The sequence below is a fragment of the Chenopodium album genome, chromosome 22 (genome assembly GCF_948465745.1).
Source record: "Chenopodium album chromosome 22, dcCheAlbu1.1, whole genome shotgun sequence".
NCBI lineage: Eukaryota > Viridiplantae > Streptophyta > Magnoliopsida > Caryophyllales > Amaranthaceae > Chenopodium > Chenopodium album.
Window position 1 is genome coordinate 3,176,381 of NC_137855.1, and position 15,104 is coordinate 3,191,484.

General features: G+C 33.7%; 2 protein-coding genes and 1 long non-coding RNA gene across 3 annotated transcripts; 2 read left to right on the forward strand and 1 right to left on the reverse strand.

Moving 5' to 3' along the window:
• Nucleotides 1-471: 471 nt before the first annotated feature.
• On the reverse strand, nucleotides 472-1,120 carry LOC145606314 (uncharacterized). Its single transcript, XR_014105240.1, has 2 exons — nucleotides 832-1,120; nucleotides 472-737 (listed from the first exon to the last, which is right to left on the reverse strand). It is a non-coding gene; the product is annotated as an uncharacterized LOC145606314 (long non-coding RNA).
• A 3,230-nt stretch (nucleotides 1,121-4,350) lies between these two features.
• Nucleotides 4,351-10,343, forward strand: LOC145603595 (isopentenyl-diphosphate Delta-isomerase I). Its single transcript, XM_081659526.1, has 6 exons — nucleotides 4,351-4,614; nucleotides 5,560-5,615; nucleotides 7,552-7,643; nucleotides 8,821-8,923; nucleotides 9,005-9,142; nucleotides 9,856-10,343. Exons 1-6 carry the CDS (start codon nucleotides 4,370-4,372, stop codon nucleotides 10,110-10,112), a joined length of 891 nt encoding a protein of 296 aa, XP_081515652.1. The 5' UTR covers nucleotides 4,351-4,369; the 3' UTR covers nucleotides 10,113-10,343.
• Nucleotides 10,344-12,343: 2,000 nt separating this feature from the next.
• Nucleotides 12,344-14,888, forward strand: LOC145605738 (putative 4-hydroxy-4-methyl-2-oxoglutarate aldolase 2). Its single transcript, XM_081661808.1, has 2 exons — nucleotides 12,344-12,501; nucleotides 14,219-14,888. The coding sequence occupies exon 2, from the start codon at nucleotides 14,232-14,234 to the stop codon at nucleotides 14,730-14,732; it is 501 nt and encodes a 166-aa protein (XP_081517934.1). The 5' UTR covers nucleotides 12,344-12,501; nucleotides 14,219-14,231; the 3' UTR covers nucleotides 14,733-14,888.
• Nucleotides 14,889-15,104: the final 216 nt, after the last annotated feature.

The following is a 15,104-nucleotide window of genomic DNA, read 5'->3' on the forward strand; positions in this document are numbered from 1 at the left end:
GGAATCGTGTCCCTTAGCCCCAATGTGGCAAAAAAGACCAACTCATACAGCTTGAAAGCAGCTAAATTGAGAAGCATGTGATGAAATTGAGTAGAGGAAATGTAATGGACATAATAGGGAGCAAAGTTCATGGCAGTAATGAAAATAAAAAAACAGCACAATCAAATAAGTGAGCTAAACAAGAGCAGAAAAATCATCACAATAACACAAACTGTGCTATTTCTATGTTTCATTGAGACATTTTATCAAACACTTGGCATGCATTACCAAGTTTTGGATGAAGTTTTGGATCGTAAGGGATGGAGGAGAAAGATTTATGTTGATGACTACACGGAATAATCAAATTTGGTTCATGTTAGCCGACCCCACTTTTGGGATTAAGGCTTTGATTGATTGATTGATTGATTGATTGATTGGCATGCATTACCAAAAAAAACACACCAAATTTTCCTGCAACAATCAAGCACAACCTTACTAACATTCCCAGATTCATTATTAAAATTCAACTAAAAACAAACAAAACCCACTAAATAAAAATGCAAAATTGATTGAAAAATGGGATGATTGTTCTTATAATTTATCTTCCCTAATGATATTATCATCAGAGGGTGAAGAACCATCTACCAAAACATGATCAACAGAAGAGATCCCTTGTTGCTGCTGCTGCTGTTGTTGTGGCTCATTCATAAGCTTTTCCATGTCCCGCATCCTGGTTCTGGAAACACCAGTAAGAAGAACTGCAATGGAGGAGAGAGAAAGTGAAAATCAGTGGAAATACTAGGTAGAATGAAGAAGAAATGAGGAAGAAAAAGGAGGAGAGAGAAAGAGTACTGGCAGCAGTTCCGATTGTCCATATCCAGAGGATCTTAATTCCAGTAGGCTTGTCTTTCCACATTTTCTTTGTTGCTTTCTTTTCTTCGAGAGTTCTGGGTTAATTTTAGCAATGGTGTAGGTTTCAGTTGTCTCCGCTTACTCAGCGTCTCAGCTACATCACCACGTTTAGGTCGAGTTGGTTTCGGGTCGGGTTGTTTTGAAAAGGTCGATTTTAATTAGGATCATAATAGTAGTAATTTCTATAATTTCTCCATCCTGAATAATTAACACACTTCACTCGTAATCTATAAATGAGTTTGAATTATCAATAATTAGGGTCTCTGCGTATTTGTGCTTTCTTTGTACTATGAAGTAGCTCGCAATCGTTGAGTATTAGTCCATTGGATTAGGGATCAATTTGAAAGGTACATCTAAGTATCTAACCACATAATTTAAGGCCTATTCACATTTATTGAACTGAGCTTAGCTGAACTGAACTGATTGAAGCTGAACTGAACTATATATTTTATGAGAGAGAGAAATTAGGAACTGAACTGATTGGAGCTAAACTGAACTGAACTAAACTAATTTGAGCTGAACTGAACTGAAATTAAGTAAATGTGAACGGCCCTATAATTATATACTTATATGTCTAACTCCTTTAATTAAACAGCACGCTAGTTGAGAATTCAGGATCAATTGAAATTAAGAACATCTAACTCTCCTAATGTGACAATCATTGGTGTACTCCTTATTAATTCTCCCCAATATTTTCAACAACTCCTTAATTGAAAGAGGTAGATGGTTGAATTTATTTGTATAATAATAATGGAGTTGAACAAATACAAACAATGAAAAATACCCTCGAGTTTCACGAGTTATGAAGGTCTTGCATCCAAGGAGCCATGAGCAGCACGCACCAAGTGTAAATAAACTTTTTTATTTAATTTATTATTTTTTGTCATCACCAAATGTAAATAAACTTTTTTATTTAATTTATTATCATTTTTTTAATGTCATCACCAAATGTAAATACAAGGTTATTGTATTTTTTTAAGGGCCTGTTCATATTTACTAAATTGAGCTGAACTGAACTGAACTGAATTGATTGGAGCTAAACTGAACTGAATTGAACTGATTGGAACTAAACTGAACTGAATTGAACTGAATTGAGCTGAAATGAATATTTTATGTGAGAGGGAAATTAAGAGCTGAACTGAACTGAAATTAAGTAAATGTGAACAGGCCCTTTCGTACGTAGAATTTTTTTTACGTTTGTTGTTATTTTTACTCTTGCACGGCCAGGTGCTAATATAAGATTGCCAACTAAACGAAAATGATAGATAGTCAATTTACAATTTAAAAATAAGGACATAACTCACATAAGTGAATGTAAGGCCCTGTTCTTTTGATCTTCTGGGCAGAGCAGAGTAGAGCAAAGCAAATTTCAGCAGAGCAGATTATAGCAGAGCAGGGCAGAGCAGAGCAGGACAGGGCAGAGCAAAGCAGATTGAAGCATCTATTTTTAAGTACTATTTTTAAGCAGAGCAGAGCAGATTGAAGCAGAGCAGAGCAGATTTCAGCAGAGCAAAGCAGCTCTAAAGAACGGGGCCTAAATTAGATATCTATCAGCATGTAACTTTAATTATATTGTATTCGGATATTTATACTGTATTCTACGTACAAGAGTTAAATTGTATTTTACAGGATACAATATTATAACGAAACTTGAATAAGAATTATAAAAAATCGTTTGGCATCCACCATTTTCAGGTGCATATTCATTTTATTTATTTATTTTATACAATTTGATTCAATTTTAATGCTTCATTAGTTACAGCAAATATATAGTCAACAACTTTTATATGACATCGATTTCTATTTTCTTATTTAAAAAATTACTGATTAGTGAAACTTGGAGATCTAGAAAATCACGTGTAGGATCACAAGATCAAGTCATTGTTATTCTTTTACTCCATAAATGAGGTAGAGAATAAATTATGCAATATCATTACCATTTTCAAATCAAAACACATTTGATCTACTCAATCAGTTGATTGTGTTTGGATTAAATCTCATCAGAAAAAAAAGCAAAGAAAATCTTTTAGGATTATAGATGAGCATCATTGTACTGATTTTGTTATTATTTAAGGTGATATGATTTTTTGATGTGTTATCATTTGATATTGTTCATATTCAAGGTAGAAAATAAGGCACAACCCTTCAATAATTAAAAATTAATAATAATAAATTAAAGACATTTAACGCAATATTATTTGTCTTCAAAAAAAAAAAAAAAAGCAATATTATTGACATAATTATTATTGGATTGTACGATATACACCAGTTAACTTATTCAAATTGAGTGAGCATGACTATTTTGTCTATACTCAATAGTCAACCTAAACCATCCCACGAAAAAATATTCCGTATATAGTCCCACTCAGTCCAAAAAAGAGAGACAGTTTCCTTCAGCAATACCAAATAAGACGGTAGAAAAAGTTAATATTTTAAGGGTGGTGACTAGACGGTGTCCATAAGTTTTGATATCTTGTATTATAAGTACAAAGAATGTCACTTATGATGATCTTAGATAAACTTTTAACAAAAATAATCCATCTTCTCATTGAAGTTGGAATTGAAATGAATCAGCCGTCAAGGGTTAGAGATTTGGTATGATCAATTCTGATATAGTATTATAGATTTATAGAATCAAATAAAAAACATGTAATTATTCCATATAAAGAACATAATCCTTATAATACATACTTAGTAATAATATGAATTATATTACACTTTGTATGTCTTTATCTTTGTTAATATTCGAAGAATAATACGAAGTAAATATTAAAGAGTGTACTAATCCTTTTTTTTTATTTTTTTGAAACAATGGAGTGTACTCATCTCTTTTTGCATCCGTTTTATTTTTTATTTTTTATTTTACATTTTTTCGACCTCGTTTGTACAAAAATATGTTTACTTTGAAAAATGTTATCATTGATGCACCATTAAAAGATTAAAATTTTGAGTCAAATTTGATTTATACATACATAGAGTTGACAACAAATAAAGTTTCAACTAAAAAAACCCGTTTGAACTCCATATTTATGGCTTCAAGCTAACAAACTTTGTCCAATCTCAATAAAAACGAGCTAAAGTAAATTATACCGAAGCAAAAATAAAAACCTCATAACGTAATCTTGGTTGAAATTGTATTATCTTTTCAAAATCACCTTTTTCAGGATGAGACAAATCCCCCGTTTATCCAATTAACAACGAATTAACCCGATTTATCAGATAGGATCATTGGTCAGATTATATCTAACTAAACAAGGTAATTCATAATTATGAGTCACGCCAAATTATTATACCCGTATAAGCCAGATTTTGAATCGAGTCGTTTCGGGTTAGGCGTTCCCTACAGGGATAAATAGAATAGAACAAGATGCCAAAGAAGAAATAATACCAATAAAGGACAATTGAGAAGAAATAAAAGTATAATCATCGTCGTCCCAAAGTTTAGAATAGTATAAACAACATAATAATAATAGTGGAAATGGCATCGCATCTCAAATGTATCGCCACCACTGCCTATAAATTCAATCAACCTTCTTCCTTCTCTCTCCTCTATAAACCTTCTCTCTTTCTCTCTCATCACAACCCCAAATCTCTGTCTTCTCTTTCTCTCTCCTCTTCTTCGTCTTCATCTTTTGCTCGATCTTTCGCCACCTCAACCATGGGTGACGTTCTTGCTGATTCCACCATGGATGCTGTTCAAAGACGACTCATGTTTGAGGATGAGTGAGTTCTTTTAATTTTTTACTCTATAATCCATTTTTAAGCTTGCCCATTTTGTTTAAATTGATTTTTTGCTTCTTTATTTTGATATATATATATTCAGGGTTGTTCTGGGTTTTGCTTATTATTTATAATTTGATTGATTTCAATTGATTAGAATTTTTGTTGTTTGGATGATTGTTTTGGATTGATGGGTTTAAATTAATGGATAATGCTGATCTGGGTCATGTTTTATTTGCTTCAATTCTGCTGATTTTACTCATCATACTGTGATATTTGTTTATGGTAGTTTAATTAATATATTTAAAATAATATTAATGCTAGTGGTTGGTTGGTAGTCTGCTTTAGAAGTACAATAATTGCTAAATCCTGCTTATTTTTCTGGAAAACATGTTAATTGTATGTTTGTTATGTCTCAGATTCTTTGCCAAAATTTGGATCATATTTGACTTGTGTTCATGCTGTTAGAAATCGAATACGCCTGAGTAGTTCACTAAATCAATATGTTTTAAAGGATAATTTGATGATCTTTAATCTGTATCCAACTCTACAAATGCTCTATGATTTTTGCTTGTTGTCAAGGTTGCACAGCGCGTTGTTGAGTTGAGTTGTTGGCGACGAATTGATTACAGTACATCACAAAATTCTAAGTCAGGACACTTGATGATTGATTTAACATAATTTTGCTAAATATATACTATGTATTTGTATTAGATTCTAGGCTTTCGGCACATTTCACTTTTTTTGCCGTCAAATCTTAATGAATAAACTGCCTATATTTAACAAATGCTTTATGAGATTTATGGTTGTTTCTTATGGTTGTTTATTTATATTATATTAGAAATTTGGGATTGTATTGAGTATCCCAGCATTACATTTTAGAGTACTTCAAAGACTCAATCACAACATAAACCCTCTTTATTAATACCTTTCTTATCTATTTTGCAGATGTATTTTGGTGGATGAGAGTGACAATGTTATTGGTCATGATAGCAAGTACAATTGTGAGTTTTTCTACCTCTCGTATTTTGACTAGCTTCATAGATACTACTGTTTGCTAAGGGTTCTTCCATTCTTGTTTTCTTCCTTTACTTCTTTAGTTCAAACAAACTTTAGAACGATCCCGACTTCTATGTTACTTCCAAATTAACAACTAACATGGTCATTGGCATGTGGGTTGCCCTAGATGTCACATTTGATATGTTGACTTGTTTGGGCATTTCAACCACTAAAATACACTGTCTACCTAGGTGAAATCCTCATGTGCTCGCATGTTGTGGTGCTATACACTGAAGTATAGTTGATGATGTTCAATTTGGTGGGCCATGTGGCATGTGCATTATCATGGGCCAGCTTTAATTGGCCATCTTCTGTTAGAGGATAGCGATTTTTGTACAGACTAGAGTATCTTCCTCAACAAATTAATTCGCATTTCGCATGTAGCTGAAATTAACATGTTTTCTGCTGAATTGTCTGTTTTGAAATGTTGTTTCCTCTGTGGTATACACTCTTCACACTTAAGCCCTGAACTTGATAGTATATACTGTCAGTGTTTGTTTGTTTTGAATCAATAGCTTTCCGAGTCTGATACTAATAACATGAAAGTTATGATGTGCATTGGATCCTGTTTTCCTGCTAAATTGAATGGGTAGTGGTATCTCTAGCATATAGCAAATCATGACAACCGCTTGATGACTGATGCCTTTAGACTGACTTGTTAATGGTGAATCTAATGTAGTTTTTTCCGCTTTCAGTCTTCTGCTTTAATCTATCATTGATTCATAGGTATGCTGGTAGAAAGCTGTTATAAGCCTTTTTAAGGATATATTTCTTTTTAAATGAGCATAAAGTTTAATTTTGGTTCGATGTAAGGTTGAGTAATTAGGGCTATCTTTTATCCTAGGTCGAGTAGTATCTTTAGCTTTATCCTTCTTTAGCTTTTTCCACTTTTTCTATTTTGTCTTGGAACCTTTTATATAATCTGGAAATTTTGTCAATTACTACCTAGCAAAGTAGGGGGTTTTTGAGAAGTTGGTAATTACTACCTTTAATGAGGGGTCATGATTACTATTGCTACCTTTACTAGCTTTTCCGCGAGTTTGATTGATTGTGACGTCATAATGTGTGTTTATTATTTAATCCGCTATGTATTAATAACGAGGGGATTGTATGATCTTGACCTAGTAAAGTAAAATTTGCTCTTTATCTTCTTAATCATGGTCTTTCATTATCATCAACACCATGAACACTTCTCTCTCATTTTCCTGGTTCATCTTTCTGATTAGGGCTCTGTAAAATTCAATTCTTTTACCCAACATTTTATTCATTTTTGTCAAATCCTACATAGATTTGCAACAAATTTGGGGAAAATTGGAGCTTTGTTGTCAAAAAAATAAAAATAAAAATTGAGGTTGAACGTAGATATATTGTCGGTGGTTTTAATTAGGGATTTTATGATTTAATTTGCCTTTTCTTATTTATTAATATTGAAGTATTTTAGATATGATCGCTTTATGATATCATCTCCGGATTTTTTTGCCTGAAAAGCATACAAGGTAGTAATAGTAATCATAAACTGCTTTAAAAGGTACTCCTAGTAATTAACAATATTTATTTTAAAAGGCAGTAATTGACAAACCCCTTACTTTGGTAGGTAGTAAGTGACAAATTTTCCTGTCAACCATTATGTAACCTTTAGGAGCAAACAATAAAAGTTTAATTGGGCTCTATTATCTTTAGCAATATATTTTTCCCAAAGAGATTGAAAGAGATAATAAATAGTTAGATGCACACAAATAAGTCAAGTCACTATAATAGAATTGAAGTGTCTTTCTTTGGTCTATGGTTAGCTCTCATAAAAATTTACTTGCTTAGTCTAACCTTTGTATTTGAGAATAGTAGTGGTTTTTCTTATTCTTTGAATTTGCTCACATTTTACAGGTCACTTGATGGAGACTATAAATGCAGGGAAGGCACTTCACAGAGCTTTCAGTGTATTTCTGTTCAATTCAAAGTACGAATTACTGCTTCAGGTATGTCGCCTGCTTCACCATTTTTAAATTGACAAATGTCTGTTGAATGTTGAAGTTTATAGTTGAGTGATTAGAAATACTTTGGCTGAGATTTAGAAGCATTGACCTAGAAAGAAACAAAAAAGGCCTGTTCATATAGTAAATTATAAACTCGTAGAACAATCAATTTCCTTTCTGTCATCTTCAATGTAGCCTTCTTAGTGATGAATCCCCCCAGATATTCTTGTAAGCACAGTTCTGTGCAGTCGAATTTTATTAGCTTGACCTAACTGAATCTTTTCTATTAATATAGTCCTTGGTCAATAGTGGTTGCTTTATCTTCATTTACTTTTCAATGGGAGCAAAGGAAGTCAATTCTCTTGTTCTTTCTTCCCTTTTTTTCTTTAATTTATTTTCTTTTTCAGTACTATGATTACTTATACAACTAGACTATTGGAAAAACTGAGAAGAATGTGTCATCAAATCTAGCTCTTTATTTCTTCCTTATCTTTGTGACAAATCCAACCCTTCTACCTTCTATACAACTGGACGTACATAGTTTACCTTCTTGAACTGGAAGCCTCCAGTTTATGCTTGTTGCGTTTGTGCTGGTTGCCTTTTCTTTTCACCAAACTCGGGCCATGAGCCCACAACACAAACTTATTAATAGCTACGAGTTTGTTATTGGGCCCTTGAAAACGTTTTTTTTGAAAATCAGATAAGTCTCTTGTATGCGTGATCAGTTATCTAATGGCCCTTGCACCAAGGAATTAAAATTGAAGTTCCTGAGGATCTGATTTTTTAACAGGCTCTTGTGTTCACATATGCGTTGTCACTCTCGTTTTCAGTAAAATGTCTTTATTTGCTTCTTATTAAAGTCCCTTGTTTTTCTAATCCATCCTGTATAGGCAGTCAAAACTTAAAGTGACAGATTAAATGTATGGCTTGTTTGTATGAATCAAATGTGTACCACACTTATGTAGAGAGATATATGAAACAAATGTGCATTACATATGTAGGCTTTGCTCATAGGTACTCCGACTTTATTCCAATATCACATTATGTAGAGAGATTTATGTCATCTTAGCATTCTAGGCTTGCTAAGTACTTAAGTAGGATTTCTGAATTATGTAGAACATATTCTTGAGCAATTATCTTGAAAGATATGCTTCATGACTTATTCCCGTTCTTTGTACAGCAACGTTCTGCCACAAAGGTGACTTTCCCTCTAGTGTGGACCAACACATGCTGTAGTCATCCCCTGTATCGTGAGTCGGAGCTGATCAAAGAGGATGTTCTTGGTACTCAAACTTTTCCCCAAGATATACAATTTATTATGTCTAAACATATGGCATCACAACTGAATCAATTTGTGTTGTTAGGTGTGAGGAATGCTGCTCAGAGGAAGCTTTTGGACGAGCTCGGTATTCCAGCTGAAGATGTGCCAGTTGATCAATTTACTCCGCTTGGACGTATGTTGTACAAGGCCCCATCAGATGGAAAATGGGGAGAGCACGAACGTAAGCTCTTCAACTACCTCACCCCTTTTATGTCCCCTTTATTAGCTTTTACATTCGCGACTTCAAGAGTTATATTCTTTATAGCTTCTAGCTCATTATCTGTTCTCATGATGTTCTGTGTTGGGGTCTTAAGGGTAGTTTTTTGTTTTTGTTTTTGTTTTTTTTTTTTTTTGGTTATTTGGCTCCTCATTTAAGGTATGAGATTCTTATTAATTAGCACATCTTAGTATATCCCTAGTGCAGTTTTCTGCATCCGAATCACATAATTTTTGCATGATCAAGGAGCTGAAAATGACATTGGACTATTGGAGTGCTAGAGAAGCTGAAAAATAATTGCTAACAGCAAATATCACTGAAGTAAGGGAGTTCTGCAAAAGTGAAAAACTATTAAAATGCAGTCAATATTTCAACATACGAATTTTGAATACAATTCTCTCATGAACAACACTATTTCTGCTTCTTTAGGACTCTAGCTATTGGCCCAGATTTATACAGGCTATTTCTGGCTCCAACTGATCGACTTTTTAGGCAGTGGCCAGGACTTCCCTGCTCTGCAATTCGTTCTAGTGGACCTCCTGCTTGTCATTAAGAAATTATAAAAATTATACTCCATACTTGTGCAAGAGCGTTCCCTATAACCCTCCCCCTCTTCCCTTTTTTTGTTCATTCTGAAGTACATTGTCATACTGACTTTTCGTTGCACCATGTTGCAGTTGATTACTTGCTATTCATAGTAAGAGATGTCTCAGTGAAACCTAATCCTGATGAAGTTGCTGATGCCAAGTATGTCAGTCGAGAAGATCTCAAGGAGATTTGCCGGAAAGCTGATGCAGGTGAGGAAGGTGTGACTCTTTCCCCCTGGTTCAGGCTGGTCGTCGACAACTTCTTGTACAAATGGTGGGATCATGTTGAGAAAGGCACTCTCAATGAAGCCGTTGATATGGAAACTATTCACAAGCTTATAGAATGATTTCTAGCTAGCTAAGATAATATTAGCTGTTGCATTGGCTAGTTTGTCCCATAGTTGAATTGTCCTGTTTACAGCAGGAATAGCTTGTTTATTGTTTGAGCTTGTAATTTTTCTTAAATTTTGCCTGAATTTTCTGATATTGTAATTGGGGAGTTGTTGTATACTCGGTTTTGAGATTTTTAGGTGTTATAATGTGTGTTAATAAGGCAGTAGATATGGTTTGGCATTCAACTGGCTGCTTTTATGGGATTCAATCGGTTCATCTACGCTAATTCTTCCTCCAACTTTCTTTCTGAAACTGTAACGCTAAGAATCAGTTTTTATTTTGTTGGGATGAATTCCTATACAAGTCTGTATTCCGAAATTTTACAGTGATAAAACTTTTGGAGATACTCCCGCAGATGATGAGTATAACAGATTAACAGGAATGCATTTGCATTCCAAACTGTTAGTTTGTTACATACTTACATGGATGAACTTATAATGATCAAGTTGACATATGTTTAAGTCCAAATTTATAACTGAGGTTGGCCATAAATTCCCAAATGTACCTCTAGATAAGCTCTCTTGACTTAAATTTCTAAACTCTCTCAATCAAGTTGGGTCATTATGCTTAAGTCGTATCGTGATTCTAACTAGGCAAATAAAGCTCTGAAACAAAAGGAATAGTGACTGATATTAATGTCACTCACAGATTTAATAACAAAATGTGTTGCTTGAATAAGCGATTTTTTATAAAGATTATAATTGTGATATGCTTAATTAGTTACTCGATACAACATTATGAGGATTATACGAGCGATTTCCGTAAATAATGTTAAAACGTAAATTACTTCCTTAAATGCGTCAGTTTAAAAACTATTTCCCACGATACTGTCCATGTAGGATTAGTAGAAGGTTTGGGTATCCGAAGCTAATAAGCGCTAATAATAATAGCGGTTTTGTAATAATAAACCGCTATTGTCAATAGTGGCTCATTTAATAAAACCGCTAATACTATTAGCGTTTTTTATTAAATGACAAAATGTACGGAAGCCCAATTGCTCAATTGAATGGAATAAAATTGATAAAGTATTTCAAAGTATTAATCTTCTAAAGCAAGATTCCCCATTTTATTTCACTGAGACAGCGAAACCGCCCCAATGGTACTCCATATTGACGTCGGATTAATCACCTTCGACTGTTGCCGTCGTCAACATAACCTTCATGTACGGGAATTTCATTCACTATTCTGAATGTCTGATTATAAGGTTTGGCCTAATTTCGATTTAATTTAAATCTTACCCCTGAATGGAGTTTCTACTTAATATAGAACCGCTAATACCATTAGCGGTTCTATATATAGAATTGCTAATGGTATTAGCGGTTCTATATTAAGTAGAACCGCCATCGTCATTAGCGGTTTATATTGGAAGGAAACCGAACTTCGAATCCGAGCCGACGTGGACGGTATTGCGGGAAATAGTTTTAAACTCGACATATATACGGAATTAATTTACATCATAGCATTATTTACGGAAATCGCTCGGATTTTTTGTAAGATAATAGGTGACTTAGGACCTGTTCTCTTCAGCTTAATTTTACTTCAGTTCCTAATTTCCTTCTCTCATAAATAGTTTAGCTCAGTTCAGTAAAGATCTCAATACTGTACAAATTATTCAAGAACTCATTATAACACAGAAGAAATATGGAAAAAGAGTAATGGTTGGATAATGAAACTTTAGAATATGCATAAGATGATAAAGTAGTGGTGATAAAGTACTCCGTATTCTTTTTTGAGTTTTGACAAAGAGGAAAGGTATATTTCTTTCACTTTGGAGATTTTGCAGCTTATTTGATACCAACTGTGTTTTTCTTGTTTTCCTTTTTGTTGTCATTTTTAGAAGTAATCTATAGTTTGAGCTGTATTTTTCTTTTTAAAAAAATTATTGTAATATTTTTATTGTCATAACATTAAGATAAATATGAAATCCATATTGTTTTATAAAAAAAAAAAAAAAGGTGATATGTGATAATGTTAATGTTCTATACGGAGTATTCATCATCAAACGAAACCTGTTTACGGGTCTTTAAAGTAAAATTAACCGAAAATAACCTAATCGACCCATTTGACATGTCCATTCCAAGTGGGTAGGACCGTAAGAGTATCTATCACTGTGTCATTTGTTAATTATTAAAGGCTAATACCCATTTTTTTTTTTTTTTATATTGTTTTTTATTTGTCCTAGGAAATGGATTTAATTATTTCATTAAAATCATAAAGAGCAAGAAAAAGAGTATCTCTGTCATAGATTGATTGAAGAGCCCTCAAAGATCACAACTTTAAACTCTTTCTCTCTCTTCTCTCATTCTTCCTCTTCTTCTCATTTTTTGGGCTTTCACTTGGGAGGTAATTAATTCTCTAATTAAGCTCCATTATTGTTATTTATTTCCCTTTTTTCCCCTTTAATTGATTTCTGTTTTTATTATGTTCGATCACAATATTATGCACTACCATAGAATTCTTCAGTTTCATTATCATAATTCTCTAGTTGATAATTATGTGATGTTTTTGGGTTTTTTTTTCCTGTCAATATTTTGTTCAGTGATTGGATGGTTGAGTGACTAATTGAATCGAAAGTTGGTATTATTGGGTTTTTTTTGGCTGTTTTTAGAGGATTTAATGTTGTTGTTTTTATGCAAATAGCTGTAAATCCCTGAGTATTTTGTCTGATTTTCCCCCCCCCCTATTGCTTTAGTATTTGTGCTGTTAGTAGTGATTTTCATGTTCCCCAAGTTTCATATGTGGGAGTAGTCCAAAAATGTGGGATGATTTTGTTTTTTCTATCCAAATTAGCAATAGAAAGTTGGTATAAGATAGCCAAAAAAAACAAAAAATCCTTAGATTGCTAATTGTAGGTGTAATTTTGCTGGATTAGGGGATTCATTGTGAGGTAGATTAGTGTCTATAATTCTATATATTGGTGATTAGCACTAATTATAGATTTATAGGTATGATTGAAAGAAAAAAACTGTGTTTCAATAATAATCAATTTTTCTTACAATAAAAAAAAAATAAAAAATTCAAGTTTGATAAGTAAAAATAAGTTTTAATCGGCAAAGATTAGTTGTGATCTGTAAAAACTATTCCTTCCATCTCTAGATGTTGCTCCGCGTAGATGGTGATTGTCTCACAGAAGATAAAGTCAATGTATGAACAACACTTAGAGATAGAGGGAGTAATAAAGATTCAGTTTAACCAATGAATTAAAGTTTTTATTATTCTAATCACTTCAGTAAAAATCAGGTGAAGAGATGAAATCCTCGTAATATTGATTATGTTTTGTTACTCCGTAATTAAAATGCTCTCATGAGTTTGTACTATGTTTGATCCAATATCACTTTGTAGTGTTGTCCTTTCTGCTGTACTGCCTATACCTGTGTAATTAAGGAATTGAAGAAATGTTCTGTACAGCTCTGATTAATGTTGAGATACTATAGCAAAAGATTTACCTATTACCCTTCTGAGGTACATTTCTTTCGTTGAATGTGTTGCTAGATGAGGCGGTAAAAGTTCTGTTAAGTGTTTAGGTAGAAAAATGTAGGCTGCAGAAGGGGACATATAGGTCTAGCCACGAACCTTACTGACTTAGGCTTCGTCGTTGGCCTTTTTTGTTTCTCCTTCCCACCTCTTCCCTCCTCTCTTTGCACCATTTCTTCTATCTGAAGGGAGGATGAGTCGTTGATTCGTGGATGAGAGAAGGTTCCTCCACCAAAATCTCGAAAATTCAAGTCATGCTTCAAACATGTCCTGTTCACAAATTTTAACATGACTAGGATTTGCCTACTGCAGTTGGATTGAGGTTCAACTAGAATCAGTCTCTTTAGAACTTCATATGAAAGATACAGTTCTGCCTTACATGCCTAAGGCGAGAGAGCCTCTATTAAGGCATTGGGTCAGCTTTGATTTTGATGACACTAGTATGTGGTTTTTTTTTTCTTCCATCTAGGTCTAAAGTTTCACACTTTAACCTACTCAACAATTTTTTTTTTCAATATTTTGTCACTTTGTAATTGGGTAACTTACTTATTATACTTGTAAATCCTTTGCATATTTTATCCTACAGGAGCTTAAATAACATGGCTTCGGTGGCAACAGCTGAAGTTTGTGATGCTAATTCACATCTAATTCAAAGTGGTGAATTGCGAGCCCTGCAGCCAATCTTTCAGATATATGGCCGACGACAAGTGTTCAGCGGACCAGTAGTCACTGTCAAGGTTTTCGAGGACAATGTGTTAATCCGTGATTTTCTTGAGGAGAAAGGCAATGGTAGAGTTCTTGTTGTTGATGGTGGTGGGAGCTTACGATGTGCAATACTAGGAGGCAACCCTGTACAGCAAGCACAGAACAATGGGTGGTCAGGAATAGTCGTGAATGGGTGTATCAGGGATGTTGATGAAATCAATAGCTGTGATATAGGGGTCAGAGCTTTGGCTTCTCACCCTATGAAGGCCAACAAGAAAGGCTTAGGGGATAAGCATGTTCCAGTCACGATTGCTGGGACAAGAATCTGTGATGGTGAATGGCTTTATGCTGACGCTGATGGAATTCTGATTTCGCGAAGTGAACCTTCTGTCTGATCTTGTGGTATGCCAATTCATTAATAACTGTGTCATTGATATATGTTGATTGTGAGTGTAATTCAGTTTTTTTTTTCTTCATTCGGATCTATAAACAGCCCATTATGTACCAATTTTCAAAGTTTGCAATAATGAAGTGTATTCTGAAACCTGGTATGTCTTATGGCACTCCTTCTTTAGCATGTATGCATGATCTTTCAACTTTGTTTAGCTGGTTCGCTAAACACAACTAAGCATCTCGGAGCATAAATGTCAGGTTCAATTTGGTTTAAGATGAATATGAGAAAAGAAGGTAAATAGAAGGGAGGCGTAAAGAGGAAAACTTGTGCATACATTGGGAAAATGTGGCATTTCTTGAAAAAAAAAAACACT

Coding starts and splice junctions, on each gene's coding strand:
- LOC145603595 (XM_081659526.1), top strand. CDS start 4,370: ATGGCATCGCATCTCAAATGTATCGCCACCACTGCCTATAAATTCAAT. Junction 5,616..7,551: donor TCATGATAGCAAGTACAATT/GTGAGTTTTTCT, acceptor CACATTTTACAG/GTCACTTGATGGAGACTATA. Junction 7,644..8,820: donor AGTACGAATTACTGCTTCAG/GTATGTCGCCTG, acceptor TTCTTTGTACAG/CAACGTTCTGCCACAAAGGT.
- LOC145605738 (XM_081661808.1), top strand. CDS start 14,232: ATGGCTTCGGTGGCAACAGCTGAAGTTTGTGATGCTAATTCACATCTA.